Source organism: Tripterygium wilfordii, chromosome 12, assembly GCF_013401445.1.
Source record: "Tripterygium wilfordii isolate XIE 37 chromosome 12, ASM1340144v1, whole genome shotgun sequence".
Taxonomy (NCBI): domain Eukaryota; kingdom Viridiplantae; phylum Streptophyta; class Magnoliopsida; order Celastrales; family Celastraceae; genus Tripterygium; species Tripterygium wilfordii.
In genome coordinates, this window is record NC_052243.1 from 12340784 (window position 1) to 12356251 (window position 15468).

At 37.2% G+C, this 15468-nt stretch overlaps 3 protein-coding genes across 3 annotated transcripts; 1 reads left to right on the plus strand and 2 right to left on the minus strand.

Annotated features, from left to right (window-relative positions):
* Window positions 1–1169: 1169 nt before the first annotated feature.
* LOC120010665 (MDIS1-interacting receptor like kinase 2-like) lies at window positions 1170–6090 on the minus strand. Its single transcript, XM_038861459.1, has 3 exons — window positions 5954–6090; window positions 1880–5151; window positions 1170–1643 (listed from the first exon to the last, which is right to left on the minus strand). Exons 2-3 carry the CDS (start codon window positions 4473–4475, stop codon window positions 1333–1335), a joined length of 2907 nt encoding a protein of 968 aa, XP_038717387.1. The 5' UTR covers window positions 4476–5151; window positions 5954–6090; the 3' UTR covers window positions 1170–1332.
* A 159-nt stretch (window positions 6091–6249) lies between these two features.
* Window positions 6250–8282, plus strand: LOC120010666 (protein AUXIN RESPONSE 4-like). Its single transcript, XM_038861460.1, has 2 exons — window positions 6250–7457; window positions 7734–8282. The coding sequence occupies exons 1-2, from the start codon at window positions 6285–6287 to the stop codon at window positions 7989–7991; spliced, it is 1431 nt and encodes a 476-aa protein (XP_038717388.1). The 5' UTR covers window positions 6250–6284; the 3' UTR covers window positions 7992–8282.
* A 4407-nt stretch (window positions 8283–12689) lies between these two features.
* On the minus strand, window positions 12690–15210 carry LOC120010580. Its single transcript, XM_038861360.1, has 6 exons — window positions 15097–15210; window positions 14950–15000; window positions 14061–14183; window positions 13673–13834; window positions 13226–13372; window positions 12690–13133 (listed from the first exon to the last, which is right to left on the minus strand). Exons 1-6 carry the CDS (start codon window positions 15208–15210, stop codon window positions 12690–12692), a joined length of 1041 nt encoding a protein of 346 aa, XP_038717288.1.
* Between the last annotated feature and the right edge of the window lie 258 nt (window positions 15211–15468).

Sequence of the window (15468 nt, forward strand, 5' to 3'; positions counted from 1 at the left end):
ATATTTACAGACATGCGAATATGTGACCTAATGATAGAGTTGCAAAGCCTTGCAAGGGGTGTAACTTATAAGTCGTAGTTTCAATTTCTGAAAGCAATCTTTCTATAGATTATGTGGGGTAAGGTCTGCATACATTTTGACTGTCACCAACCCTATCCATTGTGGGAGCTTAGCTTGTGAGTGTAAGACTTGCGTGCGGTGGCAGATCTTGGTTGCCATGTAAATGGTCGAAAAACTAGCAATTTATTCAACGTTGATTTCTCGATTTGTCGCTATCAGCGTTCCCTTAACGTTGCCAAAACGGTAGGAAATCCTTCTCATGTCAACTTCATTCACTGTCGAGCTGCAGGAAGTCAACAGCTTAAGCATCTTCTTCCAATATATCAGATTATAAAAATTTTCCTTTTCAATCAATTAATTCAGAATGGGTTCCACCCATTTTTTTGTTCAATGTCATTACTTTCCAACTTGTCTGTTCCTAGTCATGCAACTTTTTTGACACTTGCATTCTACAGCTGCTCCATTCCTAATCAAGGTCTTTTCCTCACCAATGCAAATACCAAACGAGGAAAAGAGAGTGGTCTGTTTCTAATACAGCTTGACTACGGGAGGAGGGTTTGTGGTGGTTAGGGAGGAGACAATTCAAGAAGATTCCCCATAGAAAAATATGCAAATTTCTAATGAAAACCTCCCGAACTCTCCTTTCTCCAACCATAGCGAGCCCTCTCTATGTGAAATACGGCAAATACACTAATAGGATGTTGTTAACCACTGACCAAAAGTCGCACTATATTCTGTGACAAGAAAAAAGATTGTGGTTTTCTGTCAAGTTGTGTTGGAATTTTCCTGCCACTTGCACAGCCGCATTCTGGGTGGACCATAAGTGTCACCTTCACAAAGAAATCAACTCTAGCTATCATAATGAGAGAGAAATAGTTGTAGAAATATGACAGATTAAAACAAGCTCTACTTTTTCTTTTGTTTTCTTTGACAGAGAAGAGCTCAACACTCATGCCCTTTTCGGAGAGCTCACTAAGTCCAAACTCGAGTCGAGACCCAATGTAAACCACTTGAAAATAACTGTGCCAACGTAGTATCGAACTCTCGACCTCAGGCGAGGCTATCGGTAAATGGTTATAGAAATTAAAAAAAAAAAAAAAAGCTCAGCAAGCAGACAATCAAACATTTCTGACTATTCAAGTAGTCTTAGGGTATACAATGTTCAACTACACAAATGCCAAACAAGAAAACTAGCCTAAAAAAAGAAGAAAAGAGAGACTAAAACAAGCTTTTCTCAAGTCAGGATAAGCTTCCCAAAATGTATGACTCTACTTAAGCAAGAGAGGACAATTCATTGGATAATAACTGCGAAACAAGTTGCATTGTTGGCCTACACTGTGGATTGATATCTACGCATGAAATCGCCACCTTCAGGATGAATATCAGTTTGTCCATAACTGCATTCGACGGAAATGGAAGCCGTCTGTCGAGAAAACTGTCAAGTTCTTCCAGTAGAATTGGAGGCAAAGACACTGCATTCAAGACAATATCCCCCGGATGCCTTCCTTTGATCACTTCCAGTGCAAGCACCCCAAAACTAAATACGTCACACTTTTCGGTCACCTTCATTGTGTAAGCAAGCTCTGTAAATTAAGAAAAAAATGATAAGTATGATTACATCTTTATTTTCCACGAAAAAAATATATATATATATAAATATTCAAAAGTGTGGACCAACTTTGTGGATTTGTTTTTCAACCATAGATGTGGTGGGTCCCATAATAAATTTGTGGCCCCCACTTATGTTGTCCCAACCATTGGATTTTGGTCCACAAAGTTGGTGCACATAGGAGAATTCCTATGTATGTATATGTAATACCTGGTGCTAGATATCCATGTGTGCCAGCAAGCTTGGACCAATTGGATGAGTCTAGCTTGAGAAGCTTAGCAACACCAAAGTCTGAAACATGAGCTTCATATTCCAAATCCAGTAAAACATTTTTGCTCGATATATCTCGATGAACAATCGGCGTTGAACAGTCATGGTGCATGTAAGATAAGGCATGAGAGACACCTTTGATGACATTCATCCTCTTACACCAATCCAATTCTTTAGCTTCTTCGTCGTCGCTAAGGATTGTAGCCAAGTTACCCTTCTGAAGGAATTCATAAACTAGAAATGTTTCTGTTGAATGTGAGCAGAAACCATGGAGCTTCACGATGTTTCGATGCCTTATCTCCACTAAAGCCCTTACCTCATTCAAGAACTCCTTTCGATCGTCCACATCGTTACCATCTTGTAATGAGTGGAATTTTTTCACGGCTACTGTAACACCGGATGGCAGGTCAGCCTTATAGACACTTCCATGACCACCCTTTCCGATGCAGTACTGGACATCAAAGTTGTTGGTCGCTTGTAAGATGTCTTCATATTTTACACTTCCATCAAAAGTTGACAACAAAAGCGATTGGTTATTGCTCTTTGAGTCTTCCTTCTTTCTATTGATACTAAGAAATATACAAGTAAGCAAAATGGACAGAGAAAGTGCTGCTAAAAGAGGAAGGACAATTATCAACACAATCCTGTGGCCTTTCGGCAAACCATGTTTGCGTTTCTTTGGCTCCGATTCACATGATCGTAATCCATCAGCATTGCCACACAATCCATTGTTTCCTTGAAATGCTTCAAAAGGAGCAATTCGAAATGCTTTGTTGTTAGGAATAGGACCCCATAGATTATTGTAAGAGAAGTTCAGAGTCACCAAGTCCTGCAACTTGCTGAATTCTGCTGGAATTTCTCCGGTGAACGAGTTGTGACTCAAATCAAGCTCAGACAGGTGAACTAATTCACTGATTTGAATTGGAATTCCTTGGGAGAATTTGTTCCAACTCAAATTCAAAGAGTGCAAACTAGACAACGCACTAATATCATATGGGATGCTGCTCAATCCGTTCCCTGACAAGTCGAGCAACTGGAGATTGGTAAGGGACCCGAATTCAAGAGGAATAGCACCATAAAGATTATTTCTGTTCAACCTTAGCTTCAACAAATTAGTCAACTTCCCCAACTCACTTGGGATCTCCCCAACTATATGATTAGAAGAGAAATCAAGGTCTTGAAATTGAGTTGAGCTTCCGATCTCAGGTGGTATCCTACCAGTAATGTTGTTCCCAGCAATCCATAGAGTGGCTAACTGTGGACACTTACTCCACTTAGGTGAGATTTCTCCATAAAAGTTATTGTGGCTGATATCTACGAACTTCAACTCCGGATAGACACCAAAATCTTCAGAAACATTTCCTACAAGTTGGTTGCCTTGAACGCGGATTCTCAGCAAACTTGTGCAATTTCTCAGGTCTCCTGGGATTTGACCTTGAAAATGATTGTCATATATATTGAATTTCTCAAGTAATCCCCCGCGACAGATTGTCCGCGGGAGGTAACCTGTGAACTGGTTTGTGTCCAATTGCAGTTCTATCAGCTTCATGAAATTTCCTATTTCTTGAGGAATGGAACCAGAGAATTGATTGTCCCTCAAGAACATATACTTCAAATTTGTTAAATTAGCTAAGGAATTTGGAAGTGAACCATTGAGTTGGTTTATTCCTAGTTCTAGATTAACAAGGGACTTCAAGTTTCCTATCTCCTCAGGAATGGAACCAGATAGCTGATTACCCCAAAGAAAAATATCAGTAAGATTTAACAGACCACCTAATGATGCTGGAATCGGACCGGAGAGATTGTTCATTTCGAAGCATAGTTGTGTAAGAGACTTGATGTGTCCAATCTCAAAAGGGATGGAACCAGAAAGTGAATTATTGTAGAGATACAGAAGATTTAGTTTGCTCAAATTACCCAAAGAAGCTGGAATGGATCCATCAAGATGGTTGCTGCTCAAGTCAATGTCTTTCAGGGATTTTAACTGGCCTATTTCTTGTGGAATTGAACCATTTAGCTGATTTAGCTGGAGGTGTAGAACCTCAAGATTGGATAACAGGCCAATGGTCTGTGGAATCTTGCCTGAAAACAGATTTGTCGACAAATCAAGGTGGATGAGCCTAGAGAGGTTCCTGAGTTCAGATGGAATAGAGCCATAGAGAGCATTCATACTAAGATTAAGATATGCAAGACTGGGGAATGACAAGAACAGAAAATTTTCGAGTGTACCATTTAGACCTGAACCGGCAACGTTGATCCCAGTGACACTTCCAGCATGGTTGCAAGAAATACCAAACCAAGTGCAAGGACTTGATGTGTTGGTGGCATTACCAGGATTGAGGATGGACCATGAATGCAAGAGAGGCTGGGTTTGGTTGTGAAGACTGGCTTTCCATTTAAGAAGAGCTTGTGCTTCCTCAGTGGAATCAGAAGCAACATTAGGAGACAAAGGTAACATGAGGAGGATTAGGAGCAGGAAAAATAGTGAGGAGGCTCTCATCAAGCTTTGAAATGCCATTGTTTTTGTGCATATCATGATTCTTGTTCATGTGTACATATAGTATTTCTGAGCTTGGAAAAATCTCCCACATTTTCAACCCACAGGGTTTGTAAAAGCCCGTCCCTCCGCATTAGTAACACTTTTTCTGCTTTGGGTTAACACCAGCCCATACTAGTTTGAGCCCAGGAAAAAGCTTGTTACCAATTAGGAAGTTTGACCTATTACATTATGCACTTCACTTCTTCTCCTAACTGAACCGATGTGAGATTTAGAGCACTAAGCCCCCTCGCCACGCGGTAGTTTGCCCTACACCACTCAACTTGACACTATAGAGGTTCGTGGCCCCACCCACTCGAGTAGGGTACTATTGGGTTGCTCATATTTTTGGCAAGTGAACAATAAGTCAATAATGTCATATTCAAAGCCTAACATTCCGTTGTAGGAATTCATAATTGGAATCGTTGACCTGTGAAGATAAGGCTCTAAGTCTTCCACTCTGTTTGAAATAGCAGAGCCACTAACCTCTCTTGTCTGGAGTTGAAAAAGCTGAAAACTTGCCCTCAATTCAATATTTTGACATCTGAATCCATGGCTCTCTGCAGTCACTTTCGATTGCATTCATGGCAGAAGTTCAACTCATGTTAACTTCATTCTTCTTTTTCCCCCAAGCTTCTGTCCGTTCACCGTGATTTCTTGGGTTATTACTATAACCCTGTACAGAAACAAATAAGGAACAACAATCATAACCATTATTTTGCCACAATATATATCATCAGGACCATAATTCCATCTTAGCCATGTCAAGTATCAAATAGTAAAAATTGCTTTTTCAATGAACTGATTGCCACTATCCTACGCAGAACTGGAAGGGTGCAATTCAAATCATGAATGGATTCCATCAGTTTTTGTTTCTACCTTGTAGTCAAGCAAATTTTGGAATATCCTACCACTTGCATCATGCAGGAAGATAGTGTCATCATTTCATCAAGAATATGCTAGGGAAAAAAATCACTGAAGTCCACAAAACAATAGCGCTGCGTGTAACATCGTTCACTGACTTTTCGGCCGGATTCGCCGAGTATGCCAGTGTCCCTGAGAATGACTTCGTTCCATATGCCATTGTCCCTATCCCTTCTGACATCAAAGGTCAGTTACATTAGACATCGCAGTCTGTTTACTGGCTCCATTAAGCTTGACTTCAAGTTAAGCCATAGCAGAAAGGCAGTACATTTTCATGGGCATATTCACAAAGGCAAGAGATTTAAGGGGAAAACGCTTCATCACCAAGAACTCTTTTCAAAAAGTCACAAATAGGCCGATATAGAATTCTGTTGTTACATCCCAGCCCCAGAAAATTTTGAAAATTATTATACGTCGGAGCTCAAAAGAAAGAAAATTCTCACTAATAGGAGCTACCCAACTCATATTCATCAATCAATATACCAGTAATTTGTAAGAATCAATGGTAAAAGTGGCATAGCAATGTTAACAGGGTTTCCAAATTTGATGTATACCTCATGAACACCACCTTGCCCACCCTCGGGGGTTCCCCTGGATGATCAGGAGGGTAGACGAGAACATCCCCTGGCTTCAGAATGCAATTGCACAGAGAGAAGGAAGATATGGCCCTGTGCTTGCAAAGTTCCAAGTATTTCACCTCCGATTGAGCAAGACGAGACCTTTGAACGGTGTCGTTTGTTCTTTCTTTGAATTTTTTGTGTTTAATTCGTAAAAAGAAAAAGACTTGTAAAAGAGTAGAGACGGTGGAGCGGCTTGAAAGTTGAAACTGTGTTCTCTCTTTGCAATCTCCACTCGCACTTCCAATTCGATGTAAATCGTTCAGAAATGGCGATCATAACAGAAGAAGAGCAAGAGCCACAAGCAATAAATCCACCCCACAAATCCACTTCGCCTCCAAAACCAAAATCTGATGAGAGACCGAATGTATTCGCCTTCTGGTTCTATTTTACAGCAATAGTCTCTGTCATCACCTTCTTTACCGTCTTCTTCGCATCTCTCCTCTCTTCAGACCCCAGATCGTGGTTTCGCTCTCTTCCGGCTTCCCTTCGCCAGCACTACTCTGGAGGACGCACTATCAAGGTCCAGACTGCACCGGGGAGATCGCCCATAGAGGTTTTCACATTCGAAAGTGGTTTGTTTGGATCTGATGCTGAGAATGTGTTAATTATTCATGGATTCGGTATAAGTTCATACAGTTTTGGTGGGATTGTTCAGAGTTTGGATTCTAACGGGGTTCGTGGGATTGCTATAGATCTGCCTGGAAATGGGTTTTCTGATAAATCAACTGTTGAGATTGAAGAGGGTGCTGCAAGTGGGGTTTTAGGGAGGTTTAGGGACGTATTGGGGATTATTAGAGAGAAGGGCTTTTTCTGGGCTTTTGATCAGATGATAGAAACTGGGCAGATTCCTTTTGAGGAGGTAGTGACTCGGTTATCGAGAAGGGAGGTTGTGAGGCCTATTGAATTGGGTTCTGAAGAGATAGGGAGAGTGTTGGGAGAGGTTATTAAGACAATGGGTTTGGCTCCTTTGCACCTGGTTTTACATGATTCGAGTCTGGCAATGGTGGCAGATTGGGTTAGGGAGAATTCTGGATTGGTCAGAAGTGTGACACTCATTGATACTGGACGAGAGCCGGCTTTGCCTCCGTGGGTTTTAGAAATGCCAGTGATCAGGAACTTTGTATTGGGATATAAATTCACTTATGACAGATTGATTAAGCTGTGTTGTTCAAAGGAAATTGGTGGTTTGGAGGCAGAGGCAGAGAGGATTCTCTTGAACGGAAGGGATGGGAGGAGATCGGTTGTGGGTATGGGAAGGAAAATGAACTATACTTTTGATATAGCAGAATGGGGTGATTCTGATGGGTTGAGGGGGATGCCTATACAAGTCCTCTGGTCTGAAGGTTGGTCGAAAGAATGGAGTGCAGTGGGCCGACAGGTTGCTGAGGCGCTACCTCGGGCAAACTTTGTCTCGCACTCTGGAGGACGGTGGCCTCAGGTGAGGAGTTATCTTCATCTAAATTAATTTCTTATACTCAATGCATTGCTTAATGGTAACTTCTTGCTAGTATGAAAGAAATTTCCCCAGTGGAGAACCAAAAGGCTACCCTTTTACATGGTTTTATGTAGTTTCTTTGTTCTTTCTCATACAAGCTCTGAATAATTTACCGCATTGCTAGTGATTCTTTCTGCATCTCTCTTTGTCACTGATAATGCCGGAAACTTTTTGCACTTCAAATTGATTATTCCCTCCTTCATTTGGTGGTAATCACAGGAAGATACTGCGGATGAGATAGCTCAGGATATCTCTAAGTTTCTCTCTTCATTACCAAAATCAGTTAGACAAACTGAAGAAGAACCTATACCAGAGCATATCCAGACAATGCTAGATGAAGCGAAAAGCAATCATGATAATCATCACCACCACCATCACCATGGTCATGGTAGCCATGACCACCATGATGGACATGCTCATGATCATGGAGCTGGATACATGGATGCTTATGGACTCGGTCACAGATGGGGCAGCTGATGTGCTTTCTGCTTTGCTCGACTCTACGACCGGTTATTGACGCAGCTGGTGGTCAGATTTATGACATACCTTATTCCAGTCATTTTGCTTTGTGATAGTGTTGATGTTATATGACGCCCGTAAACGTTACGTACCACACTTTTTCACATAATCAAGGGCTACTACTTTACGAAAATTACTTATATAGTTATATCCCTAACATTTTTGTCCATAACCGACCATAACAGTATTACGTTATCTAATCACATTGAATTTCGTTATTACATTGTCTAATTACATCGACTTTCATTATTACGTTGTCTAAATACATTAACTTTCGTTATTACATTGTCTAATTGCATGTTATGGTTAATTATGACTGAATTTGTTAGGGATATGTAGCGCTTCTGCTACTTTAATACAAGATATTAACTATTAACTATTGGTTTGTACAAATTCTTCATCTCCGCCAAAGCTCCGGGGGATTAAGCTTTGGCGGAGATGACCAAGTTGAGGGGCGTAACAGGAATGAATTTTGTATTCAGTTGACAATCGAATGAATTCCATCCAACGCTCCATGTTGTCTTTAAGAAAGACTCATTGCCGAATAGTGAGTTTAGTCCTCAGATGGAGTATGCCATTTATGAAATAAAGGCTTTCATCGGCCATGAGGGCTGTCCAAGGAATACCAAAGAGATTCCTATAACCAACAGCCTTCCCTCCTGTGAAATTATAGTTCCCTATGTGATTGCTTGCATATTCCTCGGATATGGCTTTAACCTTGTTGCAAACTCATAGTCAACAGAAAAGGTCACCCCAATGCACACTCGTGGCTCCTTGTACCAAGTCAGCAACGATACGGCTTGGCCAATGACCAACCGGACTATTATCAACTACCAATGACCAATGTCCGGTGTCTCTTTGCTGGTTTAAAAACGAATAGTAATTATGCGACTCAATTTGTAATTATTCGGTTAAAAAAATTATGGATAGTTATTTTTATTTTTTTTTACTTTAATTACCTTTTTAACTTGAATAGTAATAAACTTTTGTTGGGCATCATAGGATGATACTATATCATATGATTTCCCGAACTCATCTACATCTTCATTCTGTTCAAATCCTGACAATCCAAATTGTAACATCCCGACTCTTGATCCCCACGCCACTATATAAATTTGAACAAGTTAATTAAGCTTATGTGTATTTTCTAAAATTGATTATATACATTAAAAAAAGAAAAAGAAAAGAAGAAGCTAATGGAATATTTATAAATTAATTATGAGCTTACGGTGGTCCAATGAATGAACAATTTTGTCTTGTTATCACCGTGATAATGTCGGGGAAAGACCTAAGTTAAACATAAATTATAAATTTTATTTTCCATTTAATTATACCAATAGAAAGAAAATAATAGATAGATAGGGAAAAACACTAACATGCCATCCAACTTCAATCATACTAAAATGATTTTCATCTACTTTTGATACAATCCAAATTTGAGAGCTGCTATACGCTTTCTCTCTATCAACTGAGGGTTGCCAGAGGTTTATACACGCCTCTACCCCATCAATCTTTGTTGTTGTACCATACTATGCCGCTGCACGCTAGAAACGTCGAATCAAAAACGAGAGTATGTAAGAATATTATCTAAATTATAAATCTTAACTTCAATTGTTCTCCCTAAATCTTAATTTCATTTTATTTAAGCATAAACTAAGTAACTAAAAACACCCAAAAGCTTATAATTTGTATCAAACTGATGATAAACCAACCAACACAAAAATTGTATTGCATGCTATAACCAGCATAAAAGAATGCATAAGTAAAAATATTTTATTTAATTAATAGATCTTAATTTTATTTTGACGTATAAATAACAACATGATTTGGAGTACCTCAGTCTTTCCATCTTGATGTGGTTTGCGATAGAAAGAGTAGTCTTGTTTGTGTTTGAAGTTAGATCCTGAATTTACTCTCATAACATTACCACCAATTGTACTCCGTCGTCTAGACAATCTCTGTTAAAAAAAATACTATTAAATTATCAAATAACTAATACCCATCAAGTTATCAAAAATAAAATACAAGATTACTTCAAAATAATCAATAATTAAGACATCAATTGTCCTTAATTAATTACCTCTTTAGTCAACAACTTGGCAGGCTTGTTGATCTTTTTTTCTTCTTCTGTAACTACTTGTTGATCATAGGTTAGAGCTAAAACATGAACATTGATGAAAATGAAGAATGCCAACAAAGAAAAAGCAAAGAGAGTCATAATTTGTAGAATTAAGAAACTAAATTAATAGAGAGATTGTGGTGAAGATAATTATGTACATGTATCCTATTGTATATATAGTGTTTCAAACCAAGCCAAAGTTGTAAATGAAGATGCCTGAAACAAATACCAATGAGACAATAAAAAATAAAAAATAAAAAATAAAAAGAATATATCAACATCCAAAACAATGTGTATATTTTTTTATGCACTATATACAAAAAAATAAATAATGAAAAAGATTCCATCCACAAATACAAGACTAAGAAACAAATAAAAATTCTGGATGTTTTCATGATGATTTGTTGTATAAAATATGTTTTTGATATGTATATATTTTCGAGCTGGCTAACAAGAAACACCTCATTCACAACTCATATGCAACATTAACTCATTTTGAATATATATTTATATATACTTTTTTTTGGAAACAAAAATCAAATGTAACCAGAAAAGTGTACGGATTTTTTTTGTTTAAATCTAACGATCCAGAATTGTCATGCAATTTTCATGTTGAATTTAATTTTTGTTTCAAATAAAAAATATTTTTAAAAATATTTTAACCCCTAAAATGAACCCTAAAAGTGAAGAGATTGTGGTGAAAGATAATTAACATTTATATGTATTTCAAATACAGCGAAAGTGATATCTCTATAAAAACAAATGTGGCCAATAAAACAAAAAGAAAAAAGAATATATCAACGTGCCACACAATGCATGTCTTTTTTTTATGCACTATAGACAAAAAAATAAATAAATGAAAAACTTTCATGCAGAATATATAAAAGCCCAAGAAACAAGGAAACAAGTATCTCGATGTTTGTAATGATTTGTTGGGTAAAATGGTAAGCCTTCAAGCTGGCTAACAAGACACATCTCATTCACAGCTACATCCTACATATATGGCAACTCATTTTGAACATTTTTAAATATTTTTCTGGAATGTCGCCACCGACCCATTTGAGGTATAGCGAATCTACTATTAAAAAATGATTAAACCATATTTTATGTCCTCAAATTTCCCCTGTGAACTTTCATGAAATGATTAATTTTCCCCTTGAACTTCCACTTTCATATACCGATAGCATTTACGCACATACTTCGTCTATTTTTACTGTTGTGATAGTTGTTTTCCGTTATTAACATGTGATTTTCAGATTTGCTGTCATGTCAGTTAAATAGAGGATTATAGTTTTGAAAGTTCAGGGGATAAATTGATCTTTCAGAGTCATTTCAATAGTTATCCCAAAATTTTAAACAACTACGTCTTAAATATTCATTTCGGGAACGTCGCCACCGAATGGAAGGCATAGTGAAAACTTATTAACAAATAAGGTGTGTTCTGGTCATGGAACAAGAACCCCATCTCAATCTTACAAGAAGCTAGGCACCCAATCAGCCATGCCTGTGTAAAGTGCACGATTGGGTTCGCACAGTATACGTACATTTTCTCTGGAACAGGACAACCCTGTTGCAACTCATGGATGAAGTTGAAATGGTCCTTGGGGTAATTGTGACTCTCTTCATATTTAATGCTTTGATGTAAAGTTTTGACGGTCATGTAAGAAATTATTTGCGAGAAACAGATATAGAGACGTTGGAGAGGTGTGGAGGAGCCTGCATGCCTTAAGATGTGAAATGGATGAAATTAAGTTGAGTTCACTGGGATTAGGATTAGCATTGTCTGTAACTTTTCAAGGTTTAATGTGTTTCCTCGATCAAATGTTTAAATTTTGATGGGGAGGGGGGGGGGGCTTTAATTTTTCATCTATAATTTTGCAGATGGCGAAAGGAGTTGGATGGAATATTGGATTCAGTTGTATGACTTCAAAAGGTTTCCCTTCTTCCCTTGAGCAAATCATTTGTCCAATTTATCAGAAAATGACTCTGGATTTCTCTCCGATTGAAGTTTCATTATTAGTCACAAGTGTGACACTCATTGATACTGGATGAGAACTGGCCATGCCTATATATGTGGGTTTAAGAAATGCCAGAACTTTGTATATATTGGGATATAAATTCACATATGGCAGATTGATTTATAAGGTGTGTTGTTGGTGGTTTGAATGCAGAGGCAGAGAGGTAGGAGACTCTTGAACAGAAGAAGTGATGGGAGGAGATCGGTTGTGGGTATGGTAAGGAAAATGAAATATACTTTCGATATATATAGCAGAATTAATTAATGGGTTGGTTCTAAAAGTATTCAAGTTGTTTTTATTTCTTCTCTCTAAACCTGAAATTACAAAGTGCACAATCAGATGCTGAAATTACAAAGTGCACAATCAGATACTTGGAGCCATTAATCATCATACTCCTATATCATGTCACTAGTTTCAATTAACTTGGTGATTGTTTGTTTTTCTTATTAATCAAAACACTCCATAGATTACTTTATTGCATTGATACATGCTAATATATATATATAAAAGCATGCATTTTCAAGTCGTAGGGCATGATGGACCCACGCCCGGCCCTCCATAAAAGAAGCCTTTATTATCATCATCATTATTAGCTTCTCCGCCGGAGTTATATTTAACACGGATGGTATAGCATGGGCTAGTGCTCTTCAATTCCCAGTTATTCGGCGTAACTGAAATAGCGCTCGATATTCCCACGAGTGCGACTCGTAGTTTGTCGAAATAACTTGCTTTATTGTATCCCTCTTCCGCAAATCTACCAGATCCCATTTCTACTACTGATGTATCTTCACCGTCATCGTCACCATCACCATCACCATCACCATCGTTCCTATTCATGATCCAGGTCTCGCCACCCCAATACACACCTGCGGCTCCGTCTCTCAGGTCACTAAACATTTCGTTTGGCCAGACACCCACCTCCCTCCCATCAACTTCCAACAACCAACCTCTCCTACTTCTACTCTGCAGAGATTTAAAAAACGAAATTAATTAAAATTATTCTATCGGTTAAAAAGAATTCGATAATTATTATTTTTCTCTAACATTTTGTTTACCTTGACAACTTTAATAGTAGTAGTATGTTGTATATCGTCGTAGGATGATACCTCATCATATGATTTTCCTATCCTATCTACATCCTCATTCTGTTTAAATCCTTCACAATCCAAATTGTAACATCCTGACTGGCCTTCCTCATCCCTCTATAATATTTTGAACAAGTTAATCTCATGTGTAATTTTAAAATTGGTTATATATATATACTGTAATATATGATATCTAATGGAATACATATAAAGAAAGACAAATTTGAATATAAGTTCAAGTATGAGCTAGCTTACCACGGTCCAGCGAATGAAAAATCTTGTTTTGTTATCATGATAATACGAAGGAAAGACCTAAGTTGAAAACAAATTGTCAGTTTGATTTTCAAATAATTCTACCGATATAAAGAAAATAAATTGAAATTTGTGATCGATAGATAGATTGAGAGAAATACTAACATGCCATCCAGCTTCAATCACATTACGATTGTCATTTGATACAATCCAAATATGAGAGCTGCTATACGCTTTCTTTCTATTGATCACTAACGGTTGCCATAGGTTTATACGTGCCTGTACCCCAACTATCTTTTTCTCTGCTCGATAATGCGTTATTGCATGCTAGAAGTGTCGAGTCAAAAATAGGAATAAGAATATTATCTACATTATAAATCTTGATTTTAGTTAGCTGTGAATTAAGAAAATAAAAGTACTCGATAACTACAGCTTGTACAAAGTTGATGATAAACAAACACAAAAATTAAATTGCATAAAGAGTGTAAAACTATCATTTAATCAGTAGATCTTAATTTATTCGAGCTCTAAATTAAAATATAATTTGGAGTACCTCAAATTTTCCATCTGAATGTGTCCTACGATATAAAGAGTAGTCTTGTTCGCTTTTGAATGTAGACCTTGAATTTTCTCCCCTAATATCATCATCAATTGTGCTTGGTCGTATGGGCACTCTCTGTTAATCATACAAACAAATAATTATTAATTACTCCATATTATTATAATTAATTACCATAAATATGCTATATCTTCTCTTTTATCTTTCATTTTCAATATCTTACTTTCTCTTAACTATCAGGATGGATCGAGCTGGTTGACAATGAATTTTTATATTTGAAAAATTCAAGTTTAGCATTTTGCGATTTGTTCAATTGTTTTAAAAAGGGACTTGATTAAATGTTTGGAATTTATATATGTCAAAAGCCCATGATTCCGCATCATAAAAAAAATTTTGCTTTCTCTTATTACATCTCTTGTAGCACCCAACTCAAGTGAATGGAGACACAAGCCTCTACAGTGTCAAACTTAGTAGTGTTGGGGGAGCTATTTAGTGGCGATGGGGCTAAGTATCCTTTCCCACACCGCCCATGATAAGATTTAAAATAAATAATATAATATGTCAAAATTCCAAATTAGTAACAAATGATTTTCCTAGGCTTAAACTAATATGGACTAGTACTAGGCTTATAGAAAGACAAAGTCGTACGTGCGGATCAGTGTGAGTTGGTGCAAAATGGATAGAGTGACTAGTTAATCGAAGGGGCGGACTTTTACATCTGTTATATATAATTGTTAAAAAAGCATAGGAAGACACTCAAAAAGTTGAAGAATTCATTTTCCTTGTTCCAATGGTGCCCACAGCTTTTATAAAATAACTGACGCTCATAAATTTTAAACTTACAGACATCTACGTAAGAGCCTAGCTCTTCTTCTCTTAATACCTGAATTTTGTGAGCTTTCAAAAAAAGAGGATGATCAAGTTCCCCATCGATCTAAGCTCAAGTTTTCAATTAAAATTAGCAAAAATAAAAATACAAGATTACATAAAAATAAACAATATAACCAAGACATATGTTGTCCTTAATTACCTCTTTGGTCAACAAAACTGCAGGCTTATTGATCTTTCCTTCTTCTTCTGTAACTACTTCTTGATCATTGTTCAGAGCTAAAACTTGAATATTAATGAAAACGAAGACTGCCATCAGAGAAAAAGCAAAGAGCCTCATAACCTTGTCTGTGTAATTAATTAGTTAAGAGATTGTGGTGAAGATAACAGACATGTATGTATCATATTGTATATATAGTATTTCAAACCAGGAAAAATGATGATATACATGACGATCTATGAAACAAATGTGGCAGATGAAACCAAGAAAAAAAGAGAAGAATATATCAGTTTGCAACACAAATGTTTGCTTTCTTAATTCCTTTTGTGGATGAAATACTTTCATCCACAAAAT

Coding starts and splice junctions, on each gene's coding strand:
- LOC120010665 (XM_038861459.1), bottom strand. CDS start 4,475: ATGATATGCACAAAAACAATGGCATTTCAAAGCTTGATGAGAGCCTCC. Junction 1,644..1,879: donor ACATGGATATCTAGCACCAG/GTATTACATATA, acceptor CTTAATTTACAG/AGCTTGCTTACACAATGAAG.
- LOC120010666 (XM_038861460.1), top strand. CDS start 6,285: ATGGCGATCATAACAGAAGAAGAGCAAGAGCCACAAGCAATAAATCCA. Junction 7,458..7,733: donor CTGGAGGACGGTGGCCTCAG/GTGAGGAGTTAT, acceptor TGGTAATCACAG/GAAGATACTGCGGATGAGAT.
- LOC120010580 (XM_038861360.1), bottom strand. CDS start 15,210: ATGGCAGTCTTCGTTTTCATTAATATTCAAGTTTTAGCTCTGAACAAT. Junction 15,001..15,096: donor CAGTTTTGTTGACCAAAGAG/GTAATTAAGGAC, acceptor ACTTGAGCTTAG/ATCGATGGGGAACTTGATCA. Junction 14,184..14,949: donor TGAAAGCTCACAAAATTCAG/GTATTAAGAGAA, acceptor TATGATTAACAG/AGAGTGCCCATACGACCAAG.